General features: G+C 40.3%; 1 protein-coding gene across 5 annotated transcripts in view; it reads right to left on the bottom strand.

Moving 5' to 3' along the window:
* Positions 1-22,301, bottom strand: part of LOC109912917 (E3 ubiquitin-protein ligase DZIP3-like) — a 127,202-nt gene that overhangs the window by 49,017 nt on the left and 55,884 nt on the right. For all 5 annotated transcript variants that reach the window (XR_007263233.1, XR_007263234.1, XM_048602981.1 and 2 more), the window contains 3 exons: positions 17,745-17,821; positions 2,542-2,594; positions 104-157 (listed from right to left, as the gene is read on the bottom strand). Coding sequence is in view for 3 of the 5 variants with exons in the window: in XM_048602981.1 (XP_048458938.1) it covers positions 104-157; positions 2,542-2,594; positions 17,745-17,821 (184 nt within the window). In the remaining 2 variants the exon portion in view is untranslated. The remainder of the gene's footprint in view (positions 1-103; positions 158-2,541; positions 2,595-17,744; positions 17,822-22,301) is intronic.

Here is a 22,301-nt window from a genome sequence, read left to right as displayed (position 1 = left end):
ATTCTGCAAATTCAAACTCATTCTGCTGTGGTGAAAATTTGAAAAGTGGGCAACTGTAGTAGGGAAATGGCATTGTGTTTTAAAAAAATCGTATTCAAACTACCTTAAGATCAACGTCATCAGTGTTGACGCAAACATCAACCTTTCCATCCAAAATCTAAAAACAAAAAGCAACAAGTGATGCATCTGCCAATACCTTTCAAACATTTCTCCATTAGTACAGAAGCTGATACAATTTGCTACATAAACCCATTTCATAGTTTCTTCAGCTAATGATTCATCTGAACAATGGAATAAAATTGTGTTATGTAGCATCTAATCACTTTTAGAAACATCACAGAACATTTCATATAAATGATTCACATTGTGTAATTACTTTTGCTACATGGAATACCAGAACTGCTTGTTCTTTGGCATGCTTGAGAGTTTTAACATACGAGTGAACCACTGGAACAGACAGACCTAGAACACTGTTTAATGTCTCACTCAAATGACTGCACCTTTAATAATGCAACATCTCCTCGGTACTCGACTGAAATTCAGCATAAATGGTGAGTTGAGTTCTGGACTAAGACTGAGATTCATAACTTTCTAATTGGAAGAGGTGCTACAATCTAAAATGAACGACAAAACTAAGTGGATATAGAGAGTGAGTGCATCATTTTAGTTACAGGGTAGGCACAGTTTATATGGATAACATGGAAATGAGAGATCTCAATTAGATGCACTGAAAATTTTTCACGCAGACTAGGTACTCAGCAGAAATGATACTTATCTGATCCAATTAAGTGATCTGGGTTGCAAAAATAAATAAGTAGAAAACAAATCTGTCCAATCAGTAGCATGATAATTGAAATGTTCCCTTCATTACAGCTTAAAATACTGGCTGACATGATCAGTGCCAGCACCTCCGGCTGAGAATTACTTGGGTGCCACCTAATGGCAAAGGGTTTTATCTCCAAGAGAAGAAAATCAAATGCGTAACCTCACCTCATGAAGGATTCCTGTTGGTCATTCGCTCAACATCAACAGGAAAGGCAATGGCCAAGTGGTAATGGCAATGGCCTCGTAATTCAGGCACCCAGGTAATATTCTGGGGACCCAGGTTCGCATCCCACCATGGCAGATGGTGGAATTTGAACTCAATACCATTGTTGGGGAAAAACCCATTTGGTTCACTAATCCTTTAGGGAAGGTAACTACCATCCTTACTCAGTCTAGCCTATACATGACTCCAGTTCTGAAGAGGGGTCACTGGACTTCAAATGCTGCACCTGCTGAATTTCTCCAGCTGTTTCAGCTCTTTGTGCTATTTAAGTTTAAAAAAATTTGGAAAATGGACTTCATTTTTGAAAATGTATATTTGGGTTGAGTGCATCACTGCCTATCCCTAAATCCCTTGAAAAGATGATGGTGAATTGCCTTCTTGAACTGCTGCAGTCTATGTGCTGTAGGTGTACCTATAGGGTTGTTTGGGAGGGAGTTTAAGGAATTTGACACTTCAACAATGAAGGACCGCCAATACAGTACCATGTCAGGACATTTGGCTTGGAGGGGAACTTGCTGCTTGATGTTCCCAGATATCTGCATGAACTGGGTGGTCAGAGGTTGTGGATTTAGAAGGTGTAGCATAAGAAGTATGGGGAGTTGCTGCATTGTATTTTGAAGATTAGGCTTGTCCAACAGTTGGCCCTTGGTAAGGAAATGGCCTGCTGAGGGATCCTATTTGGCCCACAAATTGTTGTTTCAAATACAATGTAATTGGATGATCTTGCAAGAAGCTGCTCATTCAATCAGAGGCTGTTTCTCTCCAAGATTGGATGGGAATTGAGCTAGAGGTGAGGATGGGAGTCAGACCCACTCTAATTTTTATTTCCTGGAAATATTTATCATTGAACAGCTTCTTGCTACCCTGATTGGTTGGCCTTAGTCAGGACTCTCTGCTTGGCTAACCACAGGCACACAGTTTGAACCTTAGGCTCTAGTGCACACAATGTTTGAATATTCCTGTAAATAAGATACAATTCTGAAAAGAAATTGCCTTTTACTGAAATGCATTTAAATCTCTCTGGAAAAAAAATTGTCACATTGCTTTCAATGTGAAATGTTTGTCTTTTTTTCTAATATGTTCATGGAATGGGGGAATCACTGGTTAGGCCAGCATTTATTGCTTTTGAAAAGGTGGTGGAGAGCTGCCTTCTCAAATTGCGGCAGTCCTTCGCATCTAGATACATCCACAGTCCTGTTAGGAAGGGAGTTCCAGGACTTTGGCATAGTGACAGTGAAGGAACACTGATACAGTTCCAAGTCAGGATGGTGTGTGACTTGGGACAGTGACTTGAAGGTGGTGGTTATAAACATATGTGTATAGCTTCAGCTGCATACGAACCCACAAGGGTTTACATATTAATCGCAGGTGGCCTTTGCCAGAAATAAGGTGTCCACATAACCCTTCTTGCAGTTAAATCATTGGACTTTAACATGAGAATATACTGTAGTTACTCTTGACGAAGAAATGATGTTTCATATTATATTACTTACCTTTACCTGGCTTATCTCTTCTTCACTTCTACTGTTGATGTCACAGGATTCAGCTGGATAATAAAATGGAAAACCCAGATGAAAATTGTATTCCAACGAGTTAGTTACTATATTCTAGCATCTGGCACTAGATTTAAAATATATTCAGCCCTCACACTAAATTCACTCCTCTCTAATACGCGGGTTGTGTTCTGCAGCGACGGCGGATCAAGAATGAGCTGGTAAGATCAGACCAGTGAGGCAGTGCCGGTAAGATCAGACCAGTGAGGCAGTGCCGGTGAGATCGGACCAGTGAGGCAGTGCCAATGAGATCGGACCAGTGAGGCAGTGCCGATGAGATCGGACCAGTGAGGCAGCCCAGAGCGGGACGTTGGCAGCAGCATGACGAGGGCTGGAAATCCCAGAGTGGGACTCTGGCTGAGGCATGGCAAGGGCTGGAAAGCCCAGAGCGGGACACTGGCAGCGGGCAAGGGCTAGAAAACCCGGAGCGAGATTCAGGCAGAGGCATGGCAAGGGCTGGAAAACCCTGAGTGGGACTGCGGCAGTGGAAAGAAAAGTTGGACTCACTTCAGTTATCTTTCTTTTCCTTATCTTACTCTAAGTTAATGTCAATGGTGTCATGAATGTACAGCGAAGGTACACACTCTTCACTTTATTTTTACATTGAATACATGTGACTATAAATGATTCAATTTAATTCAATTCAAAGGCAGGTAGGATGAAATACTCAAAGACATCTGGAGGAGTCATATCATACTTGAAACATTAACTCTGTTTCTCTCTCCATAGAAGCTGCTCTTCAGCATTTTCTGCATCTGCAGTACTTTGCTCTTGTTAGGAATGAAAACTCCTCAACCTCAATCTGCTTCCCTCTGTGCTACCTCTCCTTCCTTTGCATTTTCTTAAAGAAGCTTTGTCTACTTTCAAAATTTGTGTCATGCATTCAGGGTATCAAGGTTTTTAAATCATCAACAAATAAGAGACAAGACAGGCATTAGGAATTTTACAGTTTTCTTTTGAAAATTTTAATTTTAAAAATGAAGTAAGATTTTTTTACCCATTCTCAGTTTGATGATTTTTCTGAAGTTGATGGAAACCAAAGGCAAAAGCCCATATGAAGGTAAGTAGTAGTCAGAGGCCTTTTGGTCCATTGAGACTGCTTCACCATGCAATAAGATCACGCCTATCTGATTTTGGCATTAACTCCAGCTTCCCATCTGCACCTCACCATAACTCTAGACTCCCTTGTAGATCAAAAATCCAACTCAACCTTGACTATTAATATTTTTAACTTATTCTTTCATGGGATGCGGACAAGACTGACAAAGTTAGCATTTGTTGCCCTTCCATGATTTCACTTCAAACAAGTGGCTTGCTGGTACAATTTCAGAGCACAGTTAAGAGTCCAGATCTGGAGTCACATGTAAAACCACATGAGGATTACAAATTAGATAATGGATGATACCTTTGTAGTTACCACTACAAAGAATAATTTAATATTTCAAATTTATTAACTGTACTCAAATTCCACCAGCTGCTGTGGTAGGATTTGAATCCATGTCCTCAAAGCTGCACCTCTGGTTTACTAGTCCAATGATATCACACTGCTTCATCATCTCCACGGCTTTCAGAGGAAGGGAATTCCAAAGACTGTATTAAATGGGACAGCTTATTTTTAAACAGTGCACCCTAGTTCTAGATTCCCTTTTGGCATCTACTCTGTCAAGCTCCCATTATATGTTTTGATAAGATTAGCTAACTTCTGCTAAAATTCAATGAGCAGTAATCCAACCTACTCAATCTTTCCTCATCAGATAACCTCTTCATTCTAGGAAGCAGTCTGGTGAACCTTTTCTAAATTGGTTCCAATGCAAGTGTGGAAACAATAAAACACTGAACTGAAATTATGATCAATACAACTGACTGAACAATGCTAAAGTATGCTAGGAAATTAAGTATACTTTACATGCTCAGGTTCCATAATTCAAGTCTAGCTCACGACTTTGAGTTAAAATATCAAGTCCCAGGCTAGCTTTTGGTTACAGACTAAGGCTTCAAGTAAAAATTTAATGAAGGCATTGAAAGACAAATTACAATACAATTGTTCAATTTCATTGTATTGAAGGATTGATAAAGTGCTCAAATGTAGAGAACGAACTTCACTATCCAGTGAATCATATAAAATAAGGATCACTACCCTGCGGCAGTGCAATACAAATGGGAAGAGAGAAAGAGATGAGAGAGAGAAATATAGGAACATCATTTGAACAAAGCAACTATCTTGTTAATTAAAATGGTCTAGATAAATCATTAGTCCGAAAATTAGGAAAATCAGTTGTTTAAAAATGCAATTATCTCACCCAGGGTCAATTAGTGCTGTAACTTTACCCACTGGTCATCTACGTATTTTGTAGCTTGGAAATGTGCACATGAACAACATGTCATTTTCAGCATGCAATCTAAATGGATTTAGATTAGTAAACCGTAGTCAAAGAATTCAGTGAATTGTAATAGGAATTTGAATTCAACCCTGCAATGCTAAGGTCAAGAACTAAACACAGCGGCATTGTTTTTCCAACTAAACTCTAGTTGGTTACAAGAAATTTACTTTACTTTAAGCATTAAGCTTTGAGATTAAGAATCTTTGCTGTAAACATTCTTGGCCAGATTTTACTGTGGCAAGATAATTGCCCTTGAACATTTTGGTTTATTTTGGGTGAGGCAAGTTGCTGAAAATTTGAGCTGATACCAATGCAGTGATGGAAACACGACATACTGAATCTAAGTGAACAGAGCAAAACAGAAACTCAGTGAACACTAACCAATCAGGTGGAAGGACTGTGAAATTAATTTAATGGGTGCTTGACAGTGATTAGTATTAATATGGTGATCATGGTGAGTTAGATTAGAATGCATAAGATAACTTTCTGGGATGAGTTAAGTTCATGTCTACTGCACACATGTATCAATTTGAATCCATTACATACATTTGAACAGTGATGTAGACAGCAAGATGTAATTTTCAAGTCTACGCTGGAGTTTTTTATTTGGTAGAGCAACCCTTCGGATTTTTGCGCTTAATGGCTTACCTGGCTGGTAGCTGCCATAGCATTTTAACCTAAATAACAGCAAATGCCATTAACCTCTCATTACATTAACAGGAAAATTTAGGCCATTGGCTGATATCGCATAACAACTAATAGAATACTAGACAGTTAACAAATTTGTTGTGAAATATGACTGTGTAAATTTTGCTTGATCTTTATGCTCTTGAAATTAAGCTACTGAGCTAAAAATTTGAAAATATTGGAAAACAGAAACATGTTTTGAATGATTTTTGGGAGCATGATGGTCAGATTGTGCAAATGCGAGGTGAATTCGCTTAGAAATGCACAGATTAAGCACACATTAGAACCTATAATAATTAAAGTTGACACATGGAATGGATTTTCCCAATCTTGTGATGGCAAGTTTGCAGATGTGATGCTCAAAGGAAAACAGGAGGCAGGTGCATTGGATAGCTTACTAACACATTCCTCCTGCCAGGATGGACAGGGGGTAAAATGGCCAGGTAATTTTGTTGAATTGGGTCTGAACTTAAAGATCTGCTGGCATTTTGCCACCTCTGAATCAGCTCTCCTCAGCAGACAGAGGCCACAGTTTCGTGGCACATATGAAATAGAATTAAGAGTACATCATTTATCCCTTAGAGCCCACTCCATCATTCAATGAGATCATGCCTGTTCTTCAACACCATTTTCCTGAACTCCCTCAGATTGCCTTAATGGATTAATATGTAGAAATCTAATAATCCAAGTTTTGATTATACTGAATACCAGAGGCTCTCATGCAGAGAATTCTGCATGAAAAGGGCATTAGCTGGAAAATTCACATTTCCAGCTCAAACAATGATCCAGAGAATTACAGAATCATAGAATCCCTACAATGTGGAAACAGGCCCTTCGGCTCAACAAGACAACACTGACCCTCAGAGCATCCCACCCAGATCCATCCCCCTATAATCCACCTAAACTACACATCCCGGAACACTACAGACAATTTAGCATGGCCATTCCAGCTAGTCTGCACATCTTTGGACTGTGGGAGGAAACCAGAGCACCCGGAGGAAACCCACGCAGTCACGGGGAGAATGTACAAACTCCACACAGACAGTCGCCCAAGGGTGGAAATGAACCCGGGTTCCTGGCGTTGAGGCAGCAGCGCTAACCACTGAGCCACCGTGCTGCCCCAAAATTTTCTAACAATTTCAAGGGGCTAACTGCTACACCCTAATCATTTCAACTTCAGACATACTCCTCTGCAGGTACCTCCTGTTGAGGCACCCCTACAGTCTGAGAACTACCCTAATAATGCCCACACTTCTCTTACTGGGGCTACCAATGTTCATAGAATTCCTACAGAGCTGAAAGAGCCTGCACTGACTCTCTGAAGAACATCTCACCCAGACCCAGCCCCCAACCCTATGCCTGTAACACCGCTTTTACCATGGCTAATCCATCTAGCCTGAACATCCCTGGACATTATGGGGCCATTCAGCAGGGCCGATGCACCTAACCTGCAAATCTTTGGACTGTGGAAGGAAACTGAAACACACGCAGACAAGGGGACAACATGCAAACTCCACACAGACAGCCACTCATGGTTGGAATCGAACCCGGGTCCCTAACACTGTGAGGCAGCAGTGCTAACCACGTGCCACTGTGTCACCCAGAGCTTCTGACCTGCTGATTAGGCTTGCAGCACTAAGGGCTCACCCTACTTCCTGAACAGGAGGTCAAATATGGAGATGGCTGATTAGGAGACTGTGTCCTAGAAGACTGTATAAGTTGGCAGTAAGTGTAGATGGCCACCATTTTGTCCTCACAAGGACTTCTGAAGGCTATTGGAAAATCCAAATGTACAAAAAAAGTCACATAACCAGGAAGTCCACACAAATTTGTTCACAATCACAAATTTCTTCAAATAATTTTATTACTTATTTTTTTGTAACACTTAATCATAGTAAAACATAATTCACATCTGGGTGGATTAGTTTTGTCAAACCAAATCTAGCCTTTCTTGTCAGGTGACTGACACCCAGTCCTGGTCTAACAGTCCCAACTCTCACTTTTTCCAATAACTGCAGAGCGCCTTAGGAAAGTATGTTGAAAGGAACAGCTCCAAGCTGGATATAAACGGTAGAACATTTAAACAATTATTCTCCACCATTATTGAACCCTCTTATCTTCAACCACCTGCACTCCACTTCTTTTCTTATAGACCCAAAAGCATCTTAAAGTATGTTGCAGACAGCACAGTATGGAGCTGGAGGAACGCAGCAGGCCCGGCAGCATCAGCGGAGCAGGAAAGTTGACGTTTCGGGTTGGGACCCTTCCTCAGACATTCCTCTGATGCTGCCTGGCCTGGTGTGTTCCTCCAGCTCCATACTGTTTTGTCTCTGACTCCAGCATCTGCAGTTCTTGCTATCTCTTAAAGTATGTTGCAATTCATTTCACTCTCTCTCTCTTTCTATGAGCACACCAATGTCTTCCAACTTCTAAACTGACTGTCGGTCAAACAAACCATAGTTTGATCTTCAGAGACCTTTCCAACATTTAATAAAAAGTCAGATGGGTGGATGAGCGAAATGCAAAGCAGGGAAGGCTCATGGAATTAGGACTACTGCTTTTCTGGAGGAAAATACCAACACCGACTGGTGGGTCCAATAGCCTGGTTTTTGCTGTAATCTTTATGTAAAGCTCTGCAGTTCAACCTGTAGCTGACCTCAGAATTCACATCAAAGATCAAAAGCAATTACATCTTCAAACCTTAAAGCGATAGATACTCATATTCTCATATAATACTGCAAGTGTAAGAATAAAACAGGAGATTCACCAATATGTATATTGTATGTGCATATGTATAAATACATTGTTAAATTCTTTGTTTTATTTTATTGCTCCATTTCCTTTTGGAATCATTCTCAGTTATAGCAGTCATATTTCCATACAGTATTGCATGATTTAGTGTATATGATACACAAATTTAGAACAATATAAGGAAGCCTTATTGAAAGTCTATTTTGAGTGATTTTTAGCTTGTATTGTTTTAATTATCAGTTGCGTGACATTGATGGCTGATGAAAGATATCAAAACTCTGGTAATGCTGCCAGAGAGCCTTTTTGCAGTGTATTGAGTTTGCAAAGGAATATGAGTAGATTTCTAAGCAGCTTTCACTGTTGCTCTGACTGAGCCTGGAGGTGTGTGCTATGTCTGTCATTAGTGTCATTGCTGCAGTGTCCTCAACATGAACTTAAATGTTTTCCCCATGCACCAATAGGGCCAATTAGATATTTTATCTACATTAGGTTTAAAATTTTTAAAAATCCATCAAACAGGCTTTTTCAATATATGACAAAATTATTGATTTGTGAGAATGAGATCTATTTTGCAAAAATGTAAAGCTAATCAACACGGCTTGAAATATTGAAGTATCCACTCTTCTAAACACCCTAAAGCATACACATAAACACAACCATTCACTCAATGAAAAGGGAAAAAATGGACTGTTCTCTCTGCAGCAATTAAATGTGAAAAAAAGACAATTTTGCTCAATAATGGTTAGTGCATTGAAGGCAAAGAGAATTATGTGCGGAATATTCAGATGGTTATTGGTCTGCCTTTCTGACATGTGGAGATGGCCATCCCCAAACACAAGCTCTTTCAGAGGACAGCCACAACATTTTTGTTTCCAAAACCAGGAGCTGAGACTCTCCGTTCCTACAACAGTCTAATCACCAACTACTCCAAACAATACCCAAAGCAGAGTTTGAAACCTGTCAGTCAGTGGTCTCCCGTAAACAAACAAAAATCCTGTTAAAAAATCCATGCCCTTTTGTTAGTAGAATGCTTAAATATTTTAAGGCCAGAAATCACATGACACCAGTTTACAGTCCAATAGGTTTATTTCAGGGTCTTACTCCTTCTTCAGGTGTTAGTGAGAGAGGTAGTATCAGACACAGAATTTATAAGTAAAAGATCAAAGGGTCATACCACTGATGAGGATGTTCTAAACAACCCTAAGATGCTGTTAATTCTTTAATCAGTTAGAAGGTTTTAACTGATTAATATGCATATGTAAATCCCCAAATTCCTTTCAAGTCACGGTCTGTGTGAGTGTGTGTGTGTGTGTGTGAGATAGACAGAGAGAGAGACACGGAGAGTGCGAGTGTGCGTGTGTGAGGGGGGGGGAGAGAGAGAGAGGGTGTGTGTGTGTGTGTGTGTGTGTGTGTGTGTGTGTGTGTGTGAGAGAGAGAGAGAGAGTGTGTGCATGTGTGTGTATGAGAAAGGATCTGTGTGTGTGATTGTGTAAGTGAGTGTGTGTGTATATGAATGTGTGTGAAGAGTGTATAGGGTAGTGGGGTCACCTGTAGTGCGACATGAATCCAAGATCCCATCTGAGGCCATCCTAATGGGTACTGAACTTGGCTATCAGCCTCTGCTTGACGACTCTGCGTTGTGTATCTCGAAGTCCGCCTTGGAGGATGCTTACCCGAAGATCCAAGGCCAAATGTACTTGACCGCTGAATTGTTCCCCCACTGGGAGGGAACATCCCTGTCTGGAGATTGTTGCGCAGTGTCCATTCATCTGTTGTTGTAGCATTCAAGGACATTCGACCTTAGATCTTCGGGTAAACATCCTCCAAGGCAGACTTCAGGATACACAACGCAGAGTCACCGAGCAGAGGCTTTTAGCCAAGTTTGGTACCCATGAGGGTGGCCTCAACCGGGATCTTGGGGTTCATGTTGCAGTACAGGTGGCCCCACTACACTATACACACTCACACACATGCACACACAAACGCACACACTCACTCTCACACAGATCTTCTCTCATACACACTGTCTCTTAAAAGCGTGCTCACACACGCACATCACACTCTCTCTCCCCTCCCCACACACACTCTCTCCCATATACACACACTCTCTCTCCACACACACGTACACAGACAAACACACTCACTCTCACTCTCTCTCTCTCTCTCACTCACACACACACACACACACTCTCTCTCTCTCTCTCTCACACACACGTGCGCACACACATGTGAATCTATGGGGCGAATACCTTCTATTTTGTTGAAAAAGCATACAATTTATAGACAGTCAGTCAATGTGGCGTTTTTTAAATTCCTACTTTAGAAATAAAACCAGTCTGACTCCAAACCAAAACACAAATAGATTCTGAACAAGGCCTCACACCTAACATGCATTATCTGACCTAAAGTGTCACCTCTTCTTTACACTGATAAAACCTTTAGTCCTCTCAGGGCAGTGACTTCAAAGGAATTTGGGGATTTACATATACAGATTAATCAATTAAAATCTTCTAACCGATTAAAGATTTAACAACATCTTAGGTTGTTTAGAACATCCTCATTAGTAGTGTAACCCTTTGATCTTTTACTTATAAATTCTGTGTCTGATACTACCTCTCTCACTAACACCTGAAGAAGGAATAAGACTCTGAAAGCTTGTGTTTTCAAATAAATCTGTTGGACTATAACCCGGTGTCATGTGATTTCTTACCCTGTCCACCCCAGTCTAACACCGGCACGTCCACATCAGAAATATTTTTAAGGCAGATAGATGGATTCTTCTCAAGCAAGGGAGTGAAAGGTTATTAGGTAGAAATGTAGGTTCAAGGTTACATTCATATCAGTCATACCTTATTGAATGGTAGAGCAGGCTAGAGGAGCCTACTCCTGCTCCCAATTCATGTTTTTGTATCTGCACTGTAAATGTTTACATGAATTTCAGGAACATTTATCCAGTGCTTAAGAACAGAAAATCTAAGGCTTCATAAACCAGGTCAACATTAGCATTTCTGTGAAGCAATAACCACTTGTGATTTATAATAAAGCTCAAGGTAGTGGTATGGGTGCACTCTTACAATCCAAAACTTAATTGGAGACATTACTGTGTGGAAAATGTATATATAAATTCCTCAATATTGTATTTTGCAGTTGGTATTAAATTAATCTTGTGATAAACACTGCCAAGGAAAATTCACAATGCGTAGAGATCAACAAGGCATTAGTACAGTGAATACAATTAATCCTGTGAATTTGCTTGGATAAAATTAGAATGCTAACCATATTGCTAAATTTATCAGGAGGACTAAAATATCCTTAGAAATATAGGAATATTTCAGAGAAGAGAGACATATTGCTTAAACTTTTTGTTTTGCACTCATCAGGACAAACACAAGAATGCTAAATCTCAAACAATCACAACAATTCAGTACAATAGAAAAGGATTTCCCATCATTTTACACATGGCATTCTTGCGGTTGTCTGGATGAATGCAAGATGAGCAACTTTGGAAATGAGTCTCGCTTTTCAGAAGTATTCATGTTCTGTAGTATCAAGTCATATTTTAACCTATTATATATATAATCTCTCTGGTCTTTGTATTTGAATGATTTCATTTATGGAAATAATGGAAAAATATTGCAGATAAGGTGCTCTGCAGGGCTGTATTACTTATTAAATATTTTCTTCCACAATTTACACTGATACTCATATTGTATTAGAACAGGAAACCGGGCTGCAAGAGATAACATTATGATTAAGTGTGGTATGACTTAAGGAAACTATTTTCCTATTGTGACTCATTAATGCTGAATTAAAATCATCATGTGATAAGTTTTCATTCTCATTACATAGGTAGTAAGATGGCAGAATGACTTGCCCGCTGGTTGCTCAAAACCAAATGGAATTTGGGAGCCTAATGTCTGGCATACAAACTACACATCCTGTTTATTGGAGATCATCTCAAATCTCCAAAACATATAGGAGAGCAGGGATCATTGCTGCCCAGTAAACCTTGACTTTAGTCTTGAGTCTGAGATCCTGGTCTCAAAATCTTTTTATTTCCATTGGTTGAAGGCTGAGCTTGGCTTATTGGAGGCAATTATGAAGTATATCATCAATATCAGCTTTGAGAATAAGTTCCCAAGATATAGAAAGTGACCCACATTTCCAAGTATCCCCCACTGATCCTAAAGAAGGGAGAAGGTGTTGTGCTGTGGGAATTGATTGGAATAGAATGTTAGTTTTTTGGGCTGTTTAGTGAAAAGCCCATTGCTATCTTCTCCAAGGTATGTGCAAACAATGAAGTTGAGCTCAGTTTCTGCGTGAGTATCATCTGATAAGTACCATCTGCATACTGAACTCTATCATTGAGATAAAAACCGAAAGAACTGCGGATGCTGTAAATTAGGAACAAAAGCAAAGTTGCTGGAAAAGCTCAGCAGGTCTGGCAGCGTCTGTGAAGGAAAAAAACAGGGTTAACGTTTCAGGTCTGGTGACCCGGTCAGTTCTGAGGAAGAGTCACTGGACCTGAAACGTTAACTCTGTTTTTTCCTTCACAGATGCTGCCAGACCTGCTGAGCTTTTCCAGAAACTTTGCTTTTGTTCTATCATTGAGACTTGAGTGGCTTTAATTCTGGATTGCTGTGGAGGTTGAACAGTTTCCTGCCTGTTATGTCGATAATCCTCACTCGTGGACAGTTTTCTGGAGGCAAGGAGCAGTACTGCAGTGAGGAAAATGGAAAAGAGAATTTGTGCAATTTCATGGCTTTATTTGACCCCAGAATTACTGTCCACAAAGTGAAGATGCCCACGAAGTGAAGATACTTCTGCCCTCAGCCCTTCTCTTCCCTCCCATATCAATGATAGGATCCCCCGATCCTCATTAATACTCCACCTACCTCCGCATCCAAAGGATTGTAAGCCACCATTTCCATCACCTTCAATGGATACCCACAACCAGACTCGTATTCCCCTCCCCTCCCCTCCTTTGCCAGCATTCCACAGGGACGCTTCCTCCAGGATACACTGGTACACTCCTCCTCCATTCCTAACATCTCCTTGCACTCCCACATCACCCTCCCATGCAATTGCAGAAGGTGTAACACCTGACCATTTACTTCTTCTCTCCTTACCATTCAAGGCCCCAAACACACCTTCCAGGTGAAGCAGGGATTTATCTGTGCTTCATTCAATCTAGTCTACTATATTTGCTGTTCACAGTGTGGTCTACTCTACATTGGGAAAACGAAAAGCAGGCTGGGTGACCGCTTTGCAGAACACCTGCATTCTGTCTGGAAAAATGACCCAAGTTTCCAGTTGGCTGCAACTTCAAACGTAACCAGTTTCCCACAACTTCAAACACAATCATGTTCCCACACTAACATTTCTGTCGCAGGCCTGCTGCAATGTTCCAGTAAGCCTCAGTGCAAGCTTAAAGAACAACATCTCAATTTCTGCTTGGGGACCCTGCAGCTTCCAGGACTCAACATCGAGCTCAATAACTTTAGAACCTGATTCCATCGTCCCATGTTTTTTACTCACTCCATACTGGTCATATTATGACATGGGTTACTTTTAGCATAGTCACCCATTCTCATGTACTCCCAGGTCCACGATCACATTATATGCGTTGCATTCAGCACAGCTAATCCATTTTTTCACTCTTAGCTCTTATTATCACTTCTTCAGCTTTTTTTCTGTGCCAGCCTGCTATCCATAATCTCCTTGTTTACCTATCCCTTTCACAGCTACCACTCTATCTCTCTCTTTTGGCTCCATTTCCACCTATATGCTCACCTCTCCCTTTCCCCCGACTTCAACTTCAGCATAAATAACACTTTTTCCAAGCTACTAACACTTCTAGTGCAGTCACTGGATTCGAAACGTTAAATCTGGTTTCTTCCTACAGGTGCTGCCAAATCTGCTGAGTTTCTCCAGCAATTCCTGTTTTTGTTTCAAATCTCCAGCATCCGCAGTTCTTTACTTTATGTTTGTTTTATTGACACAATTGAAAAAATGTTTCTAATAACATAAATATATCTTGGCTCACAACCGGTAAGGGAGATAGAAATATTATTGTTTTACTGCGGTTCTTTTAACATGAAAGCACTTTGTTCCTGATATAAAATCTAAAATTGTTATTGCAGTTTTATATGTAAAGCCCAAGGTAATCAAACAATATATTTTCACTTACTACAACAAATCATTTTGTGCCCAAATTATAACTGTGATAAATCAGCAAGCAAAAGACAAAGGGAAATACTGCTGATTCTGGAAACTGATGCACAAAATGCCGGAAATGGTCAGCAGAGCTGGCAGCATCTTTGAAGAAACAAAGTCAAGTCATTGGATCGACTGGATATGTTGGAGATCTGCGGCCAGTAGTCTGAGAGCTGTCGAGATGCCTGCATCACCTCTGTTCAAGATGGTCTGCTGCATCTTGTGGCATTCATGTACTTAACAGGCCACCAGCCAACCAGCCCAGAATCAAGGATGCTGTACTCCTGCCCCAAGAGCTGTCAGCCAATCTGAAAATAGCAGGTCTTTGGTATTCAACAGGCAGTGGTTACACCCACCTTAGGCCTCACAGGGGAAGGAACCAGTGACAAGTGAGAGAAGCAGGTAGGGGCTTGTGGTATGGGGTTACATGGGAGCAAAATAGTCAACAGCAAAGGAAAGACAGGGTGATTCTCAGTAGCCTCTCCCATTTCTCACTGCCAGGACTCCCTCAATCAAGCAGTGAGTGCCTTTAACAGATGGACAACACTAAACAGTCCCACCTAGCCTGCTATGCATGGCAGATCCCTTACCTGCTACTTAGGAAAATAATGGGTTATGGGATGAGTTCCTTAAGTGGACATGAAATGGCCACTTTTGGCATAAACTGGCAGCAGGAAATGAAGGCCATTCCACCATGGGTGTAATTTGTTTTGGACATAAGAAGTTGGCTTGTAACAACCGCCCAACCACCTGCCTGATTAAGTTCCTTTCCTGCTGCTGAACCTGCCATAGAAAAGGGCACAAAATTCTATCCATTGGAAAGACAAAAAATGGAGGGTAATGAAAACCACAAGCAGTAACTACTGTAGTTGTAACGATCATGTGGTTAAAATAGACCTTCATTCGTCTTTGCCATAGGAGTTCTCAGCTTTCTTTCAGGTGATTTGATCTCCTGCATTCATGGTAAGATTCTGGCTTTATAGCTATACCTTCCACATGAAGGCTAAGGGTGCTTCAGCAAAGTACTGGCTTGCATATAAATGCAAAATTCAGGATTAAGTATTTTGAGGACACGCTACATCAATCTGTACCTCTGATATAATTTAATATCTGAAATTATATCTGAAACTGTTCCTCCAAAAGCAAATATTCCAATTTAGAAAAGGGTCAATGGCCAAAGAGAGATACTATCAACTGAACTCTACGTTCTACAACTGAACTGACTAGACATTTAAAATGTCTAGATTTATAATTTAAAGCTTAAAACAAATTTGAAGCCAAATCCCTTTTATTTGTTACTTTATTAATTATTTTCTTGGTAGCATTTCGAATCTGTGATTTCTGCTTTAGCTGATATAGATATATTGCTTTTGTTTTCATGTTCTTACAGAGTTAGCAAGGTTCATCACACTTCTTAATGAGAGTAAGATTGTTCTTTACAAGACATATATTGGTAATTTCCTTAAGCTAAGCAGAATGTAATTCGTAATTCATTAGTAATCTACTGGCTTTCTGAACCTGTTGCAGAATTAGGAATATTGGCTTTCACGCACAATGATTCATACAAAGTTGACTATAGCATGTTATTTCTGATCATCCTAAATGGATGAATAAGCACAGTAAGGGAAATGAATGGGTTAGTGCTGCATCATTGAAAGGTAAAATGTGGGACCCCAGCTGTGATTTGACACTCACTCAGTTCCTAAATATACAAAAGACAGCAGAGAATCCGATAATCAAGCAGCATCAAAGGTTTCATCACCATGATTGAGCCTAAAGTTCTACAGGGCAGCACAGTTTAAGAACAGGATTGACGAGGGCCGAGCGGTGGATGTGATCTACATGGACTTCAGTATAGCGTTTGACAAGGTTCCTCATGGTACACTGGTTAGCAAGGTTAAAGCACATGGAATACAGGAAGAACTAGCCATTTGGATACAGAACTGGCTTGAAGGTAGAAGACAGAGGGTGGTGGTGGAGGGTTGCTTTTCAGACAGGGGGCCTGTGCCACAAAGATCGGTGCTGGGTCCACTGCTTTTCGTCATTTATATAAATGATTTGAATCTGAACATAGGAAGTATGGTTAGTAAGTCTGCAGACGACACCAAAATTGGAGGTGTAATGGACAGCGAAGAAGGTTATCTCAGAGTACAACGGGATCTTGATCAAACTGACCAATGGACTGAGAAGTGGCAGATAGAGTTTAGTTTAGATAAATGTGAGGTACTGAATTTTGGAAAGGCAAATCAGAGCAGGACTTATACACTTAATGGTAAGGTCCTGAGAAGTGTTGCTGTACAAAGAGATCTTGGAGTGCAGGTTCATAGTTCCTTGGAAGTGGAGTCACAGATAGATAGGATAGTGAAGAAAGCGTTTGGTACGCTTGCCTTTATTGGTCAGTGCAATGAGTATAAGAGTTGGGAGGTCATGTTGCGGCTGTACAGGTCATTGGTTAGGTCACTTTTGGAATACTGTGTCCAATTCTGGTCTTCCTGCTATAGAAAGGGCGTTGTGAAACTTGAAAGGGTTCAGAAAAGATTTACAAGCATGTTGCTAGTGTTGGAGGGTTTGGGCTATAGGGAGAGGCTGAATAGGCTGGGGCTATTTTCCCTGGAGAGTCAGAGGCTGAAGGGTGACCATATAGAGGTTTATAAAATCATGAGGGGCATGGATAGGGTAAAATAACAAGGTCTTTTCCCCAGGGTGGGGGAGTTCAAAACTAGACGGCACAAGTTTAAGATGAGAGGGGAACGATTTAAAAGGGACCCAAGGGGCAACTTTTTCACATAGAGGGTGGTGCGTGTACGGAATAAGCTGCCAGAAAGTGGTGGAGGCTGGTGCAATTACAACATTTAAAAGGCGTCTGGATGGGTATATGAATAGGAATGGTTTAGAGGGATATGGGCCAAATGCTGGCAAATGGGACTAGATTTATTAGGATATCTGGCCGGCATGAACAATTTGGACTGAAGGGTCTGTTTCCGTACTGTACACCTCTATGACAGCAAATATTGAAATCAACACCCTTAAAATTAAGTTAAAAATTTCTGGTACCAATAATTTTCATATGTTCTCTACTCAAGTGAATAAACGTAAGGTCAACTTTACCAGCTCCTGTAGCTTCAGGCTCCAGTATAAGTTCTTGATTTTGTTCTTCAGGCATTTCACTGTTCTGACTCAGGGGACTGCAAAGTGACACAATGGTTAACGGACAAAAAGCATCATTTGTGCCTCAATGCCTACTGGTCTTCTAACTCAATCACTTAATTATTAAATTGCTATAAAATATCGCGGTTGCAGCTGTCAAAACATCTAAGACGAATGGGAAAGGAGGAAGTGTTGCAGAACTCAGAAGGCCTGCTAGAATCTGTGGTTAGCAAAATTGAGTTAATGTTTCAAATCCAATATATCTCTTAAGTTGGGTTCCATTAACTCTGTTTTGCTCTTTATAGATGCTGCCAGATCCACAGAGTTTCTCCAGCACTTTCAGTTTTCTTTCTGATCTCCAGTATTTGCAGTATTTTCATTGCAGACTAATTTGAGATGTTTTTACTGGCAGATTTGCTAAGTTTGGTGCTGCAGTAAAATAATTATCTTTCCACTACTTATTAGGCTGAAACAGTACTGTGGAATGCTGGAGGAATTGGGGCACTCTAATTTGATAAATCACTAAATAATTTTTGAAAGCCGTCAAGTAGAGAGAGAGAGACAGATGTTCCTTCTAGGCTTTCCAAAAGTTCTAAGTAGACTGCTGCAGGACAACAGGAATGAGCAGTAAAAGCTATTAATGATTGCAGTACGTCCACTGTACTATGCTCAAGTGCAGGAAGGAATTCAATGACCTCAACAGTAGGGGAGAGGAAAGCCTCATATATCATTTTCAATGATGCATGTATGCTATCTGGCAATCCCATGACTCACTTCCTTGTAAACTTTAAATCCTTCCTCTACTCCATCCTAACAACTTACAGTCTCTTCTAAAGTTTCACATCCTTTGATAATAATAGTAAAAGCAATGTGCCAACACAATCCCTCAACTGCACTTGCATAGTTCAAACTCAGCTTAGTAATTCTTGAGGATATTCCTTTGCATTGGGGGTGGTCTAGTAGGCCTTAATTTGTGAGTTTGTTTTTGTGTCTGCCAGAGAAAGCAGCAAAAAGCAGGAGACAGATGACAAACATCAAAAAGGACCAGCAACACTTCATAAAGAGTTGAAACATGTTGGGGCAAGCAGGGAAAGAAGAAGCCAAAAATACCAGCTCAAGTAGAAAAGTGTAAAATCAATATTTTTTGTTTGAATTAAGTTACAGACATTTTCTAATCAATCTGTTAGAGATGTTATTGTACACCTCTAGGGCAGGTGGGATATGAAGTTGGTTCAACAGTAAAGACACTAGCCACCTTGAAGTTAGTTATATTCTGTTTAAATGTGATTTCTTGTTAAACTTGTTCTAAAGAAGAAACCAAATGGCTCAGCTCAACAGTAATGGCTTTGTTTTATGGTTTTGATGCTGTTTCATGGCTCCAGCTACTACAAACTTAGGCTAACATACATGAGAATGCTTTGAAATAATAAGTCTTTTACTCAAAGACATCTTCTTGCCCCATCTTCTTGCATCTTACTGGCCTTCACGCTTCTTCGCCCTCCCCTTTTCCAGGTAACATATTAATTGGGGTATTACTAAAGGAACTGCTATCTTATTAGGTCTGAGCACTCTCAGGTGTTCACAAACATTATTTTAATAAAGGAAAACTTGATTGTAGTCAAAACTGGGAAATTCTGAAAACTAGATCTATGCCCAAAAATACCTTCATCTGCCTTTGTAAATGTTATTCACAGAAGCACTTTGCACTCAAGTGGCCAAATATCAACGGATCTGCAACAGCTACTAACAGAGTGTTTTACTGGTTGATTTGACATCAGATGAGTGACAAATATGGAAACATCTCATTAAAAATACTTGCTCTGGCACAGTAATCACACAATCATGGAAATTTAAAGCCTGGAGGGCCATTCATCCCATTATGACCATGCTATTTAATGTGGGAAGTTTGGTCGGTGGGGGAGCATTTAGGTTTCTGCCCTAATTTCCAGATTGTTATGTGTTGCTAAAAAGCATGTTTCAGGCAATGAGACCAAGGAAATTGGTCTAATTGTTTCTCAAACACAAATTCGTAAGTAAGACTGAATCAAGAAGCACCCTATAAGTAATATTGTCCAAGAGATAAATGCAATATAAAAACTGCAGGCATGCAACTGCTTATTATATTTGAATTTCAAACTTTACGGCAGCATCAAAAACTCAGTGGCTGAATTTAGCTACATCATCTTACCGAAGCTCATTGGTGTTAATTGGTGATCGCAGCATTATGCTGGCTCAAGCACTGCAATTATCACAACATTCTAGAAAAGAAGTAAGTAGGCTCAGGATTGTAACTACAGTAAGTCCTTGTTTAAAGCCACCCCATTTAACACTGTTTCATTTTAATGTCAGTAAATTGACGGGGTCTGCATTCTTGTTGAACATCATTAGGTACTTCTAACTTTGTTTCCTTTGAGACTCAACTGGTAGCTTCAAAGCTCCTTGACATCAGAGTAATGGTCCTTCTTCCTCAGTGATTTCTTCATTGCAACATCTTCCCATTCCCAACTCCTGAATTGCTGCCTCCTCCCCTCCTCAACCTGAAAGTTGAAACCTTTTCCTCACTCCTGACTCCAAGTTGTGACATCTCCTCGCTCTAGACATCTGAGTTCTGGCCTCTTTCCCTTCTCCAACCTCAGAATTGCAGCTTCTTCCCCACTACTGGCCTCTGACTTGTGGCTTTTGCTCCCTCGCCAACTCTTCCAATCTCTGTTTCCCCCTCCTGGACTTGCATTCCGTAAGACAATAAGACCATAAGACCATAAGGAACAGGAACTGGAGTAGGCTGTTCAGTCCCTTGGGATTATCCTAATGAACCTTTTCTGAACTGCCTTCAATGAAATGGTAGCTTTCCTTAAATAAGGAAACAAAACTGCTCTCATTACTCCAGATGTGGTCTCCCCAGCACCTTGCAAGACCTCCCTACTCTTATACTCCAACCCCCTTGAAATAACCTGTGTGCCAGCTTTTTGTGTTTCTTGCACAAGTACCTCTAAGTCCCTTTGTGTTGCAGCTTTCCATAGATTTTCCCTATTTAAATGATACTGTTCCTTTGTACTCCCTTCCAAATTGAACAACTTTACATTTTCCCCACATTATACTCTATTTGCCAACTTTTTGCCTGTGTACTTAACCTACCAATAGCTCTCTGTAAACTGTTTGTATCCCACTCACAACGCGCCTTTCCACCTATTTCTTTTGTCTGCAATTTTGGCTACAGTACTTTTGCTTCCTTCCCTCAAGACCTTAACATATACTGTAAACAGCTGCAGTCCCAGCATTGATCCCTGTGAAATCCCACTGGTCACAGGTTGCAAAGTGAAAAATAATCTCTTATCCCCGCCTGCTATTTCAAGCCCATAAGGCATTGTCTATCCATGTCAAAATACTACCGCTAAAACCAGGAGTTCTTATCTTACAACTTAATCTTCTGTGATATACCATGTTGAATGTCTTCTGGAAGTCCAAATACATCTAATGATTCTCTTCTATTCGGTCTGATTGAAACTTCCGGACAAAACTCTATTGAATTAGTCAAACACAATTTCCCTTTCATGAAAAGACATGATGACTCTGCTTGATTAGATTATGAATTTCCAAATGCGCTACTATTACTTCCTTAGTGTTACGACGGGGAATGGCTGAACCCCTCTGATAATTAAACTAAAAAACAATCCCTAATCTGTTGTGACAGGAGTAGGAGCTCCCCTCTAATAATTACCCCCTAAACCACCCAAAGCTCGCTTTTCCACTCATAATCTATTAAAAGAGTGGTTAAAAGAAAGAAAATCCCTGATCTCCACTTTACAAGTAATAAGAAACAATTTATTTATTTAACCCAATAATGAACAACTTAACAAAACTAATAACAAACCAACAATTGCCCCCTAGACTATGAACTACTCCCTAACTGGTCTAAATTCTACTGGAAATACTGTTTAAATAAAGACAAGTCCCACTAATATAAACCCAATTAATAAAAAGCAATAAATCTCCCCAAGTTCACACAGACTGTCTTCTAGAACATTCTGTCACCTCTGGTTCTTCACAAGTGTCTTTCTTCTGCTATTTCTGCTGTAATTTCTCCTGTAAGGACTTTGAGTTAAAATACTGTGGTGCCTTTGATTAATTAGATGAGTTTTCTCTGAGAACTGAATGGTGCTAATTCTGGCAGGTAGCAGTTGTCCGTCTTGCAGTTGGCAGTTGGCTCTCTCCGATTTTTCAATATACCCGTAATGACATAATCAAATTCTTATAATATGATTGGTTTCATGTTGTCGACATCATCAATTTTTAAATTCAATAGGCTTTGAATCACTGAGTTTGGTTTTAAATTAATTGGCCGAATTCAAACTTGTCACAACATCGAAACAAGACTGAATCAGAGATAGTAGGAACTGCAGATGCTGGTGAATCCGAGACAACAAGGTGTAGAGCTGGATGAACACAGCAGGCCAAGCAGCATCATAGGAGCAGAGAGGCTGACGTTTCGGGCCTAGACCCTTTTCTGATGAAGGGTCT

This window comes from Rhincodon typus, chromosome 11 (genome assembly GCF_021869965.1).
Source record: "Rhincodon typus isolate 14 chromosome 11, sRhiTyp1.1, whole genome shotgun sequence".
Taxonomy (NCBI): domain Eukaryota; kingdom Metazoa; phylum Chordata; class Chondrichthyes; order Orectolobiformes; family Rhincodontidae; genus Rhincodon; species Rhincodon typus.
Note: the sequence above shows the minus strand (reverse complement) of the source record. Positions and strands in the feature narration are given on the sequence as shown.